Here is a 14,874-nt window from a genome sequence, read left to right as displayed (position 1 = left end):
AACTACCATGACCCCTTGAAATCTTCAATTTCCACGGGTCTTCATTGAAACGCCGTCTTGAGACATTTGGCCAAAATAAAATAACTCTCTAGTACGACTAAGATTAATCTAAAGTACAAAAATACTTAACGGTTTGCAGACCGTATTTAGATTTACAAAAATACATAACGGAACGCAGTCCGTATTTTCTATCCTAGTCGGGCCCCACTAGTTGCCATTTTCAATAACCTGTTTTGAAAACAATCTTCCATTCACCCATTCACTATTTGTGAATGGCCCATGCATTTTACGAAATACATAATTAAACACGCAAAACTAGTAACTAACTTAGGTGGTTAATCCGATTAACGCGCCTAATTAAAACTAGTCAAAGTTGTTTAATCCATTATTTCTAAAAGCAAATTGCTCAAGTAATCAATTAAGCTCCCACTAAATTCCGCATCCATACTTTATTAATCCGATTAATTAAGTCGGCATACCCCACAATTTGTCAAAATCAAAATTTTGCAAAAGCCGGAAAAATCGAGGTCCAACCTCGTTAAAATAATTACATAAATAATTTAAAACGGCAAAATTTTCGCAAAATTACATAGCTCAAAATCAAGCAAACTAGCCCACACAAGCGCTTGGTGGGTGCGCACCATGGCTGCTAGGCAGCCCACGCCTTGTACTATGGTGCGTGGTGCTAGCATGCTGCGTCCAGCACAGCAAGCCACTCTGCTAGCACCAGCAGCCTGCCTGGCATGCTACGCATGCTGGCTAGCAAGCTGGCGCCTGCCAGCAAGTGGTGTGCTGGGCTGGTGCTTGCTGCCATGCTGCCCAGCAACATCCCCTCGTAAGCCAGCCCCCAGCCACTGCCCCACGCACATCAGCCCCAAGCCTCCCCGCCACACATTAGCCCCTCAAGGCACACCCCTGTGCGCACCATAGGTAGCCCGACTAGCCTTGGTGGCGCTTGGGTGTTTTGCCTCGATTTGAGTGCCCTTTCTCGGGATTTTAATCCCGATTTTCCTGTGACATAAAATTAATCTAAATTTATTTTAGAATTAATTTCGGGCAAAAAGAAAATAAAATAAGTCCAACTTAATTAAATTCAATTTTAACGAGGCACAAGCGTAAATCATCCAAAATTTTATTTTGAAACAATTTTAGGTCTTTTTTTATGCTTAAAATTGAAATAGCTATGTCCATAATTAATTTAGCCAATATGGAAATTAATAATGGATTTGACAAATAGGGAGTTGGAAAAAATAAATTAACCATCTAATGATAAAATAATTTGCAACTTTCATACTTGTGTAAAATACCAAGATTACATCTTCCAATATGAAGATTAATCAAAATTTTACTCACAAGTATTTGAACTTCATGGATATTAATCAACCAAAAATGAAAAATCCAAACTTTGTTCAATATGGAATTTAGGGTTAGAGTTCCAATCATTTAAACTTTTAAAGATTAGAACTTTAACATCCTTGTGAACTTAAAATTACACATTCACATTAAACATTCACACATTAATGCAATTTATTTGCATAATTGTGAAAAATCAAGTTTGTGTGAAAAATAGCATATCAACTCAAGCACTAATTAAAACTCTATAATTATGGTTAAGGATAATTAAAATAGCAATAGATTAGGAATGCAATAATGCATTTAATCTAACCTTGTAATTCTTGCATTAATCAAGGCTTAAAAAGATTTAAAATTTTGTTGAAAAACGAAAAAACCCCAAAAACTTGGTTTTCTGGTTCGAATTTGGCTTCTGGACAGTCCTTAAAAAGAGTTGAATCTAATTCAAAATGTCGATTCCACCCAAAAATCACTATTTTTGAGCCAAAATCTGGGTTCGACAACCAAATCGATAAAAAATACGAGTTTTGAAATTAATTAAAACGAGCTTCTAATCTAATTAGAAAAGCAAAACCAGAAATTAAATCTTACTTTAAAACACCTTAATTAATCAATAATTGCAAAAATTAAAGGGAGCGTGGCTCCGATACCGCTGTTGGGTTTTGTAGTGACCCACACTACGCGGAAAGAAACCCGCCAAGACCCGCCCCCATAATAAATGCAATTAACAAGCAAAACATAATTAAAACATAATTAAGGATAAAAGATTATACCTTTGACGCGTGCTTCGCTCAACTATGAGCTCTTACTTGAACCTCGAAAACACGAGGCCTTCGTCGGGATCGTACTCTCGAACCCGACCCGAGCGTCCTAAGCCTCGAAGGTTAGTCGAGGCCCGGACAAATATAAACTTGGAGTTTTACGAATTTCAAGTTATACTCAACAATGGAGTTGCCTTTACTTTTCTACTCAAGTGTGTTCTTTCCCAAATACCCAAACTTTGGTATTTATAGGGAAATGAACCCTTGATCTTCATTTCCCAACCAATGTGGGAGAATGAATAATTTTGATGATTAATTTAATTCCAAAATAAATTAATAATCAAATCAATCACAATGCAACAAGTGTCAAGGGGAGAGAGAGAGTTAGGTGAGGACCATGAACCTTGGGGGGGGACCATTTCCTTGCTCCCCAAGGCATGCTCCAAGCCTTTGGTCCCCACTCCCTCAAACCGCCACCAAGCATGCTGGGCTGGCAGCCAGCTAGGCACGCCAAATAGCACCAGCCAGCAAGCCCTGTATCACCCCAGCCAGCATATGCACGCTGTGCTGGGCGATGCTTGTGCTGCTGCTGCGTGCTAGTGCTAGGCGCTGGTGCTGCGTGCTAGTGCTGTGCGCTGCTAGCATGCTATGCTGGCGCTGGCCCAACATTCCCACGCAATCCCTCGCACACACGCAGCTACGCACAACCATGCCAGCCAGCCCCTCACGCACGCAAGGCCTAGCATGCGTGCTGCTAGCGAGCCACACATGATGGGCTTGGTGCTGGGCGATGGTGCACACGCACACGCACACACGCATGATGCTAGGGCTGCGATGGCGCCTAGGCATGATGCTAGGGCTGCTATGGCGCCTAGGCATGGTGATAGGGCTGCGATGGCGCCTACGCTCCCTTGGCATGCATGGTGCGCCTAGCACACCATGGTGCACCTAGGTTCATGTTGAGCCAGCCTAGTCTAGCAGTCCACATGGCTAGGCCAGTGCGACGCTACGGCTACGCTCATACTTGTCGCTTGTGATTTTGCGACGCTCGGTCTCGACGCCCTAGGCTCGATATCCAACGTCTGTATTCGTAAAACTCCGTCGACTCATTAAATCCTTCGGATTAATTCGCCGTCTCGGATCGGTTGTTCGATTGGGTTCGACCCGAAGGGTTCAATTGAGATTAAGCTGTAATATTAATTATACCTTAATATTACTGATCGGAAGCGGCCTCCACCTAGGCATTCGGATCACTTGACCTGTAAGAATTAGCTCTGTAATAATTCTGAACCCTCTATCAGAATAATACACTTGTTGGAAGGATACCATTCCTTTCAATCTCCCACTTGTCCTTCCGGACAAGTGTGCATATAGTGTATAGCCCATTTCCTATGTCGCTTAATGTCTCTTCCTTAACTATAAGGTAAGATTCATCGTCATCCTTATTACGTTCAGAAGTGTTTCTCGATCTCTGAGTTTGACTGTCAATAAGCAGATGATTTCTAAAATCCATTTGAGCACGGCCATGCATTTTCACAGTCTCGCTCTTCGAGCGGCCTTGTAAACAACAAAGACATATTCCCTATTTTTGATAGGGGGACATTCCCAGTCTTGTACTGTAAGTTTCTCTTACTAAGAAGCACAAACAATGTTTTAATAACTAGTTATGAACTACGCTACTACTAACCGCAGTTGAACGAAAACGGCAATTACAATTTAAAATAAACCAAAACGGCAATTTCAAAAATAGTCAACACCAATTTTACGATCTTTATGTGTTCGTGATCTAATACCTCTACCCGTCGAACAACACCGCAAATGTTGGTTGGTGGACATCCTTGATGAGGTCTGACTGAACTGCCCACTCCTAGTACTCGCAGTGGCGACATTTGTGGTATGGCCGCTTCGGATTCTTCTCCGACATTGAGATCCGAAATTCCACGAGGGTTGCGTCTTCTCCCAAGCAGTTGCAAGTTTTGGCTGATATCCATGAGATGTCCGCAGATGCAAACGGCTGGGAAATTGTTCGACTTCCGGTCGATGCAGAGGACATGGTTGACATTGTAAGTTATTTTTGAAGAAAGTGTTTGAGAAGGACGGTCACGTTTTTGGACAAATGACTATTTTCACTCCAAACCCAAGCATATATAGTGGAGTGAAACCACAAAGAGCAGGAAACTTCCTTTGTTTAGGCGCCAGTTTTCCATTATGGGCCCCACTTTATATATGGTACCCTCTGGTTCATAAAATGTACCCCTCTGTCTATAATGATACAATCAACACGTGATAAAGTACCACTGTAGTCATTAGGTTAACGAAGTCAGTGGTAAGTCCAATTTCTTAAGGAGCACTACATAAAAACACTGTTCATTGCAGGGTGTAATTGGTTAAATCATTTAGCAATCGATAACAAGTAAGCCCATGAACGAACCAAGAAACAACTGAATAACTCAAACGAGTAACTGAATTCGTTAATGACGTAAATATCCCAAAGGTTGTGATTACGGATTTCAGGTACATGTAAGGGTTGTGCTTACAAAATCATTAAAAGATTACGAACTAGTTACTGAGGTAACCTATTACATTTAGGTCTTATTAAAAAAATATTAGTGAAACCGAAGATTGTCATTAAATAATATCCTACAATGTACTACTATTAACGTAAATCTCCTAAAGGTTGTGATTAACAAATAATTAAAATATTACAAATTAGTTAATGAGGTCAACTCTAGTAATTAGTTATTTGTGACCAAAGATATAAGTGAAGCCTAATAAGAATGATATTAGTGATACCAAAATTGTGATTAAACACTACCCTCCTATGAAGGTGTTGTACCACCATGAACGAGAAACATGCATTTTCCTTTTCATTGGTTCTTTCTATAATGTCATTTGTACCACCCTTATTACAGTGGTACCCTAATTATCTTAGTAACTTAATGTACATATTGTATTACAAAGTAACTGAATTAGTTGATGAGGTAAATATCCAAAAGCTTGTGATTACGAACTTAAGGTACATATAGGGGCTGTGATTACAACTTCTTGTATTCATACATGTACGTCTTTTTACTGAGGTAAACTCCAATATTCATACATGAACGTCTTCTTAACAAAATACTAGTGAAGCAACAACATGTCATTAAATAATGTTCTACAATGTCCTACTTTCAACGTAAATTTCCTAAGTGTTGTGATTACCAAATTCATTGACAAATTATGAATTGGTTAATGAGGTCAATTCTAGTATTTAGTTATTTGTGACCAAAGATATTAGTGAAGATTAATAAAAATGATATTAGTGATACCAATATTGTGATTAAATAGTGCCCTCCTATGAAGGTTTTGTACGACCATGAACGAGAAACATGCATTTCCTTTTCAGTGGTTCTTTCTATAAGGTCATTGTACCACCCTGACTATAGTGGTACCCTAATTGTCTTAGTAACTTAAGGTACATATTTTATTACAAAGTAACTGAATTAGTTGATGAGGTAAATATCCAAAAGGTCGTGATTACAAACTTGAGGTACATATGGGGGTTGTGATTACAACTTAATATATTCATACATGTACGTCTTTTTACTGAGGTAAACTCCAATATTCATACATGTACGTCTTTTTAACAAAATATCGGTGAAGCAACAACATGTCATTAAATAATGTTCTACAGCGTCCTACTTTCAACGTAAATTTCCCAAGGGTTGTGATTACCGAGTTCATTGACAGATTATGAATTGGTTATGGAGGTCAACTTTAGTAATTAGTTATTTGTGACCAAATATATTAGTGAAGCCTAATAAGAATGATATTAGTGATACCAAAATTGTGATTAAACAGTGCCCTCCTATGAAGGTTTTGTACCACCATGAACGAGAAACATGCATTTTCCTTTTCAGTGGTTCTTTCTATAAGGTCATTTGTACCACCTTGACTACAGTGGTACCCTAATTGTCTTAGTGGTACCCTCGAGTAGATGTATTGCATCTGGAACTTGAAACTAAGTTAATGTATTATACTGAATTTAAGTTTCCTGAATTAGCACATTATTCAATTATTATTATCCCATACCACAAATTGTAATTAGTAGAAAGTAAACTTGACCTACAACGACCATAATAAAATCACACATATTCCAGTGGTACTCTTATTGTTCGTCACTTGTACCACTAATTATTATTTGCATGCGTTTAAATGACATATTGAAATGACGTGTGACGGAAATTGCAGTTCCCTAGATTTAGCGTGCGTAATTTCTTTTCCTTTTCAGTGGTTCTTTTTATGGGATAATTTGTCCCACCTTGATTGTAGTGGTACCCTAATTATTACTATTGTTATCTTATTTGAATTTTTATTAAAAATGAATATGAACTTGGTATTTAAGCGTCGTTTTTTTTTGTAAAAAAAAATAATGATAATAATAAAATGCAATTTATTGTATTAAAAGATAGTATCATGTTGTTTATTTTTTATTTTTTTATTAAAAGGGATACAAATGTATGAGACACAATGAAATATATAGTTTAAAATTTCAGATTTAAAGATAATTCAGTTTAAAATAGCGTATAAACAAAAAAAAAATGATGAAAATTAGAAACGGTCCCAACACACGTATGTACAGATATCATGCATAAGCATAATAGGAAACACAGGAAAAGTTACTTTCTATTTTTAGATTTTTATAATGTTTGCACTATAGCGAAACAAAACATTACGTATTGAACTGAATACATATAGTTTTATTCTTTTTGGAAGACATAAACTATTTTATTCTTTCAAGAATGTGTAATAATTACTGAACTTGGTTTTGATTGGTCAAACTATGTACTTAAAACTCTTCTTTCTTTCTTTCATTTCCTTTTCTGTTCTTCTTTTTTTGTTTTTTCCCTTTACTCTGTTTTATTCCTTTCATCTTCTTTCTTCTGCAAAAAAAAAAAAAAAAAAAAAAAAAAAAAATTGAAATTTTTTTTTAAAAAAAATCCAACAAAAAATGGCAAGTGGTGATAGTACTGCGACCTCTGGGAAAGTCTTCAAACCACCTGCTTGGAAGCCGAATGCAAGCAAATCGCAAGAAGAGAATATTTCAAGTTTCTTGTTATATTTTGCCGATGTTACAGAGAAGATGAACAATCATTTGGCCTTAATGCAACAAGGTACCTCTAAGATGGAGCACAACATGGAAGAAGGAGAACCGAGCAACAAAAAAAGGCGAGAGGTTGATGGTGATGAGCGTGAACATAAAGTAATTGTGTTTGAATCAAATAGTGATGGAGACAAAGTCGTGATTGAGGAAAAAGGTGGGACTGAAGAAGAAAGCGACAGTGAGGCAGATGATGAAACTAATGAAGAGGTTGAAAGTGACCTAAAGACTGAACTAGAAGTTGTTCCAAAATTGGATGTATCATTTGAATCAGATAATGGTTTAGATTTTGGAAACTATTCTGTTGATGATGATGACAATGATAGTGGTTCTGATTCTGATTTTGGGAACCACTATGAAGATGAAGGAACAAGCAAGGATTCTGATATGTATAGAAGGAAAAGTCCATGATTGAAGACTATAATAGGTGATTTTGATTAATGTGATGCATTTTGGGTCTTTGGGGTTTTTCCTTTGCTGATCTTTAAAAGTGCTGACATGAAGCAAAGGTTGTTTAAAGTTTTTTTTTTTTGGTCTTTTATATTTGATTACAAAAACTAATGAACTAGTTGTGAAGATGTAGTTTAATCCGTAGTTTATACAATTAATTCGTATGAACAATAGGTAGTAGTTGCTAAATTATTACACTTATGATATATAATTAAATAATCATTGATCTTGTTTTAAGAGGATTAGTTTTGTGTTGCTTTTTATTGTTTATATTGCTTATATTTATGCTTGGTATAGGTTAAATTAATGATGATGCGGTCATATGTGAAATTAGAGGGTTACATATTAGGTGGTTTGATTAATGGATATATTTTATTGTTCATGTATGGAAATTCATCATTTATTTGTAATCTTTTGTGATGGGTTATGGATATAACATTTGATGATTCAGTAGCTAATTATTCTTTTTACACTACTCTGAAAGAATGATAAGGTAGAGTATTTATTTGCTCATTTTTATAGTGATTCTAATAAGTAAAGAGATAACACACTTAAAGTACTTAACCATATAATATTTCACATTATATTTACATAATAAGAAGAAGGTCATATGGCTACAATATTATAGAAATAGAAAGTCACTTCCTTCTGATATTCTAAGTACATAATGCCTGATTATTTTTTAAGGCACCCCTAAGTAATTAGGCAGCAAAAAAAACAATACTGATTACATTATTTGTCCAACTTGGTACTTTAACAAGTGGTGTTACATAGGAACATGTATTGTTAAGAAACCTGGCTTAATCCTATTCAACATTACATTCTTCAAAAGGTTTAACCATAGGGGATACTTCCTTAGTCAAAGTGTCACTGTATAAGAACAATTAGTCTAAGGATTCTTGTTTCAACTGGAAGCCACATTCGCATAAACTTCAACAGTTTAGCCTAGCCATAATTAGTAGATACATAACAAAAGATTTAATAGATGAAGTTGTTACCCAACTTATCTGCCATAAGTCTGGTTTAGATGTGTTTTATTTAGCTGTGTTTTACATGTGTATCTATTACACAAAGTACACATGTCTAAATTGCGTTGTCTGTGTTTTTTGTTGTAAAGTGGGAAAAATGGTGGGCAGGGTCATAGGTAATTTTGTCATTGCCTTTATATTTGACTGCGGACTGAGCACTCTGTGTTTGCTTTATGATTTATGATCTTTGGTTAGGTATTGATTGTTGAATGATAGTGACTTCTCCGTAGCATTCTAAGACTATTAAACTAATAAATCCTCTTTACCCTTTTGTTCTCAGAATTTTAATATGGCTTAATTTAATGGCAATTGTTTTTATTTAATAATGTTTAACTGAGGTGAGTAGTAGGGTTTTTGCTGATTGTGAAAATTTGTTAATAAATGATTTAGGTTTGGTATTGATTTCCTTTTAGGGCTCGACGCTTGCTCTCTTTTTCTTGCCTAACTACCTATTCTTTCTCTAGATCAATTATTTCTCCCCCAAAGCTAATAGCCTTCCCTTTAAAATCAGCATGAGAAGCTTGTTTTGCTTCTTTTTTTTTTATTGGAGTTTGTCCTTTTGACTGCTGACTGTGTTGCTGGTTCAATGAAATCCTTTGCTGGTCTAGTGATACCAGTTTTATCATCAACATTAAATCTCTTTCTTTTCTTTCTAGAATTTTCAGTGTAAGATTGAGTAGCCTGATTTGCTACAGCCATTGATTATGCTAATAAGCAGGCATCTTCCTCTTCTTGACTGAAAATTTAGAAGTCAATAGCCTGAATAGTCTCTTCTTTGATGGTTTTGCTTAAAACCTCTTTATTTCTTTCCTTCATTTTAATGCTTGTGCCAATATCAGCATCTTTGGTATCACCTGCTGTTTCTGTAGCTTTGATTCCAGATTCTTCACAAACGGTTGTGGAACTGCAATCTCAACATAATGCAAGAAACATATGATATTGAGTTGGCTGGAAAATATGTTAATTTGAACAAAGTCTTTTTACTTCAAATAAGGAGAAACTTCGACATCCAAGAGACTTACTATTTAAAGGACATAGATAATTCTGATTTGTTTAATTTACAATGTTTAACCTTTCTTTTGAAGAATTCATTCGAGATTTCATCACTTAAATCTAATGTTTAGTTGACATATGAGAGTATTTTGATTATTTTAACAGAAATTAGAGATATTTTGCAGTTTTATGAAAGAGAAAATGGAGTGGAAAAGTTGGTAAAATTTTAAGGAGAAAGAAAATAAAGTGTTAAAGCTTCTTAGTTTTAAATAAAATATTGCATTTATATAGAAAAGAGAAAAGGTATTTGTTTTGTTCTAGCTTATAGTAGTTACATGGGGGAATAATTAACTTGGTCAGGTTACAGATTAAATCCAAGAATTGCTTGAATTTCTTTCTTTGACTCAACCCATTTTTATTTTAATCCGCCTAATCCAATTCCTTTTTATCCCAAACATCCATCCAAGCCATTTCCTTACCTCTGTTTTATGCTTTTCCATCATTTCTACCAAATCCAACCCACACAAACCTAATTTTAACCCTAATCCGAGCTTTGTGGAATAATTCGGAATGGAAAAACGCGTCTAAAAGAAGCTATCAAAGATCAATTTCCTTCACATATGATAAAACTGACTTTAAAATGCATCTCCATAGATATGGATGATGCCACATCATGACAAAAATTGTCTTGATACGACAAAATTGTTGTGTCACAACAATAATATTATCGTGGTACGACAGTTACCAGCGTGCGTGACAATCTCGTGGTGTCACGACAATTTCTCTGTTCTTTTTTGCGTATTTTGCTTCTGTAAATCCTGTAAATGCTATCTTTCTATTGCACCACATCATTTTAGTCATGGCACGGGAAATTCTAACATGTAACGATAAATGCTAATGTGGTGCTACAAATTTTTTTCCGTTTTATTCTTCTTCGTAAAATTGTAACAACATGTAATGACAAATGCTAATGTGGTGCTAATGTAACAACATGTAACGACAAATTCTAATGCGGTGCTACAAAATTTTTTCCGTTTTTATTCTTCTTCGTAAAATTCTAACATTATTCAATTTATATTATCCCGTACCTAAAATTGTAATCAGTATAACGTATTCTTCACTTACAAGTACAAACATAAAATCACACAAAGTTGGATTGTAATAAGCACAAACATATTTCAGTGGTACACTTATTGCTTAACACATGTACTATTAATTATTATATGCATGCGTTGAAATGACGAATTGAAGAGAAGGGTCTGGGAAATGGCAGTTCCCCAGATTATGCGTGCTGGGTTTATTTATCTCCCCTAGTAAATCATCATTTGCGCTTAACATTGATTAACCACCATCATTACATCTCCAAACCACTACATCCACTCCATTGTAGAATGTCAACCGTCATTTTACAGTCAATATATAAGGCATTTCGTAACTAAGTTACTCATCTCAAACATTTTCAAAGATAAACAAAGATTTAAATATAACTGACTTCCTTCTATTCCAAAAAACAGAGGTCAGATTCCATAAAAACGTAAAAAAAAAAAAAAAAAAAAAAAATCATGGATGTAGTAGCGAAAAGGCGAAAAATTTCAACTTCCATGGCCGACGTCCTTCCGACAGAAGTGTTAGCGACCATTCTGTGTTGCGTTGCTAAGTCATCTCCTGCAGATTTATTTCGGTGCAAAATAAGGTAGGATTTCATTTTACTTATAATTTGTACTCTGTTTCTCATCCCCTTGTATACAAAGACTTCAATAATGTAATTTCTGGTGTATGACATGAAAAAAATTATAAGACCCTGCGAAGGATAGCCGAAGAAAAAAGGGTCCTTCAACAAATTCACCTCCCTTGGATTCAAACACGAAGGTGGTCACATCGAGAAGAGGCAAACGCATTCTTCATGAAGTGCGTGGAGAATGAACATCTTGAAGCTCTGCTTGAGTTTGGATTAGTAAGGCTTCTTTCTTATTACTTGATAATTTTATTCATTATAATATTAAAAAAAACCTGTTTATAATTGTTAAAATATTTCTATTTTACGTTACTGTAGCGACAATACTTCAACTATATGGTGGTTGACGAAGGGTTGAAGAGGTTGGAAAGAGAAACTGCATTGCAAAATACAGAGGCAGCATATATAGTAAGCCTCATATATATATACACCAGGGAAGAAGAAAAAGGTGTTAAGCTTTTGGAGAACACTAACAATAGCATCGGATCTGCAGGGATCGTCCAGTGCAGAAGGAAGTTACGTGACATGGCGAGGTCAAATTGGATTAGAAATAAGTTCGTCGTAGATTATATGCCACAACCGCAATTATTTTGCAAACAAAAACTACAACACGAGAAGAACTTATCTGCATGGGCTGGTCTTTATGACGAGGATGCTGAAAATACAATATCTTGTTTAACTTGTAAATGTGTTAGGGAAATAAGCGTGTTTTATACAATAGTACATGGTCTACTCATCCGTCATATATGATAAATACTATCTGTATAATGACATTTCTTTTTTTAACTTGCAGATTATGATTTGTTAAATTTGCGTTTTTGTTGTATGTAATAATATGTTTTACAGTATAAACAAACACACACAAACACAGTACTTTACAATATTAGTTGTATTGTTCTCAGCTACTCCATAATCAAATAAACATATATTAGTTTACGTTGTATCAAAAGAAAAAATTCAGGCCATATAAACAGAACAATAAAAATAAAGTTTTACAACATCAACAATAAAAGAATAGACCTTTACATTACAAGTGATTGGAACCTAATGTACCAGAAGTACCTAGTACACTTGCAAAAAAACCACCAGAATTTGTTCCCTAACAAAAGTGAAGTACCCTAAGGAACCATCCACATCCCTCATTTGAATCCCTCTAACCGATCGTACATAGTCATTTGTTGACAATGACATACTGTTATGTGCCGTCGCAGCTTGCTTCTTTAATGCATTAGCAGCCTTTTCTTTTCCTTTTTCTTTGTGCAAGATGGATACCTCACGTTGGTTGTACGATGGGCCTTCTTCTTAGGCAGCGGTGGCTCCTTAATCACTGTCGGGACGGATCCATCACAACTCCCCACAAAGGTACTAGCTGGTGTATGGATCGTATTCCCCAACCAAGATGCATGTGTGGCTGGTGTATTTGTACAACCAAGCCCCTTGTTCAAAGCCACCGAAGAAGGCGTCTAAACAACACCTTGTATGCCATCCATCCTCACCTTCATTTTCATTATCCTTAGCTGTCTGTTCTTGTCTTTTGGCAACCATTGCCAACACTTCATAGACTCTGAGGTCCATCAATTGCAACAAGTCTGCCATAGCCTCATCACCCTCCTTACAAGATGAAGCCTTTGAGAAAATAGGTTCATACAGCCCCATGAATTTGTGATATTGCCTGGCGTCATCGGTTTTAAGTGGACCATGGTAAGCTACTTTCACTCGAGTGTGTTTCCTTTGAATATCCTTCCTCCAACGACGTAGAATATACTTCTTAGGAACAATGGAAACACCACAATGGTCATACACAAAGATCATATGTCGACAAATGATTCCATGGCACTCAAAGTGTTTACAGTCACAATATGCTTCATATGTATTACTGTTATAGCACACCCTGTAGCATCTTTGAATCTTAGTCACAGATTCTTTCTTTGCATATTTTGGCTTGATCCACACTCGATCCTCAATAACAAACTCAACTTGATTCTCACCAACTTCATAGTCATCTAGGTGACGTACGTACAACATCCTCTTCCACTCCTGCTGAACTTCTTTGAATTTGGCATCCGTGTAACACTTCCGGAACACTTCCTTTGTTGGGAAGTCGGTAGCTAAATGCCTGACGTACCGTATTGTGTTGGAGTTTGCAATTCTTTCTCACTCGGCCCTTATCTGCATTGCATCGCAGTATCGAAGCACAAATTCAGACAGCGTTGTATGCTTGTCAACATAACCTTTAAAAAAGTAATTGAAACTTTCTGATCGTTAGGTCGTTTTCATCCCGGCCTAGAATAAATGCTTTAAATATGCTGGGATCCACATGTGCCTTTCCTCATACAACCATACATTTCAAAAAATTGCAATTACTGGCTTATCTAAAATCAAACAAACCTCACACACCTGGACTCCTATGAATGGTACATTCACTGTCTCCAAAATGTGCCACAAATAAGAAAATTGGAAAAAAAATAACATTCAGTGGTACAAAAGTCCACCACTAAACCTGCTCATACTCTAAGTCAGAACTGAAACAGCTTCCAGTCCCCTGCACACAACCAGCTAAACCTTTACAGCTTGTAATAATCAATTGCCTCCGCCCAACGAACTAAAAATTCATCAGCATCTAAACTACCATAAATGATATTTTCAAACTCATCCTTTACAACTTTATAGTCCTCATGCTTACCAACATACCTCCCAAACTTCTGAAGTATGTGCCATATGCACCACCTATGGCAACTCTCAGGCATAGTCAAGTTTACAGCTTTCCTAATCGTTAGATCTTGATCCGTAAGGATTGAGATAGGAGCTTTACCCCCCATGCAATGTAGCCAAGTCCTCAACACCCACTCATATGTCTCCGCCATCTCCCGAGAGATCAATGCACACCCAAACAAAATGAAAGGAATAGTGTCCTTCCAACAAGTGTATTATTTTGATAGAGGGTTCAGAAATATCAGGAAGCTAATTCTTTAGTGAGATCAAGTGATCGGAATGCTTGGGTGGAGGCCGATCAGTAATATTAGTGAACAATTAATATTACAGCTTTGTCTTGACTGAACCCTTCGGGTCGAACCCAAACGAACTGCCTATCCGAACCGACAAATCAATCCGAACGATTTGATGAGTCACTAGAGTATTTCGAACTCAGACGTCGGATATCGAGCCTAGGGCGTCGAGACCGAGCGTCGCAAAATCAACAAGCAAAAAGTTCGAGAAAAGCCGTAGCATCACATTGGCCTAGCCATTTGGTTGCTAGGCTAGCACGAGCTAGCATGTACCTCGCATTGCTAGGCGCAAGCATATCATGTCATGCGTGCTAGGCGCTAATGCCAAGCTGCTGTCGCAAGGCTAGGCCTTGCTAGCACTGGCGCACAACATGCCTAGTTTGATAGGCGCTTCACATGGCAGCACGCT

General features: G+C 36.6%; 1 protein-coding gene across 1 annotated transcript; it reads right to left on the bottom strand.

The window, feature by feature from the left end:
• Positions 1–9,476: 9,476 nt before the first annotated feature.
• Positions 9,477–14,324, bottom strand: LOC110686524 (protein FAR1-RELATED SEQUENCE 2-like). Its single transcript, XM_021863143.1, has 3 exons — positions 14,029–14,324; positions 12,935–13,576; positions 9,477–9,636 (listed from the first exon to the last, which is right to left on the bottom strand). The coding sequence occupies exons 1-3, from the start codon at positions 14,322–14,324 to the stop codon at positions 9,477–9,479; spliced, it is 1,098 nt and encodes a 365-aa protein (XP_021718835.1).
• Between the last annotated feature and the right edge of the window lie 550 nt (positions 14,325–14,874).

This window comes from Chenopodium quinoa, unplaced genomic scaffold, assembly GCF_001683475.1.
Source record: "Chenopodium quinoa cultivar QQ74 unplaced genomic scaffold, ASM168347v1, whole genome shotgun sequence".
Taxonomy (NCBI): domain Eukaryota; kingdom Viridiplantae; phylum Streptophyta; class Magnoliopsida; order Caryophyllales; family Amaranthaceae; genus Chenopodium; species Chenopodium quinoa.
The sequence above is the reverse complement of the archived record's forward strand: the minus strand, read 5'-3'. Positions and strand labels throughout refer to the sequence as shown.